Source organism: Wasmannia auropunctata, unplaced genomic scaffold, assembly GCF_000956235.1.
Source record: "Wasmannia auropunctata unplaced genomic scaffold, wasmannia.A_1.0 LD336116.1, whole genome shotgun sequence".
Classification (NCBI taxonomy): domain Eukaryota; kingdom Metazoa; phylum Arthropoda; class Insecta; order Hymenoptera; family Formicidae; genus Wasmannia; species Wasmannia auropunctata.
In genome coordinates this window covers 124,796-125,120 of record NW_012026774.1, presented here as the reverse complement: position 1 = coordinate 125,120, position 325 = coordinate 124,796, and the positions used below count along the sequence as shown (strand labels likewise).

General features: G+C 48.3%; 1 protein-coding gene across 1 annotated transcript in view; it reads right to left on the bottom strand.

The window, feature by feature from the left end:
- Positions 1–213: 213 nt before the first annotated feature.
- The window catches only part of LOC105448225, a 537-nt gene continuing 425 nt past the window's right edge, over positions 214–325 (bottom strand). Inside the window, exon 2 of the mRNA XM_011686686.1 lies at positions 214–292. Coding sequence (XP_011684988.1) covers positions 214–292 — 79 coding nt within the window. The remainder of the gene's footprint in view (positions 293–325) is intronic.

The following is a 325-nucleotide window of genomic DNA, read 5'->3' as shown; positions in this document are numbered from 1 at the left end:
GTCCAGACCTTGCCTTGACCGGTTGGATCATGTCCAGATCTTGCATTGACTGGCTGGATCATGTCCAGATCTTGCCTTTACTGGCTGGATCATGTCCAGATCTTGCCTTTATTGGCTGGATCATGTCCAGATCTTACCTTCACTGGTTGGATCATGTACAGATCTTGCCTTGACCGGTTGGATCATGTCCAGATCTTGCCTTGACTGACTGGATCATGTCCAGATCTTGCCTTTACTGGCTGGATCATACTCGGATCTTACCTTCACTGGTTGGATCATGTCCAGATCTTGCCTTGACCGGTTGGATCATGTCCAGATCTTACCT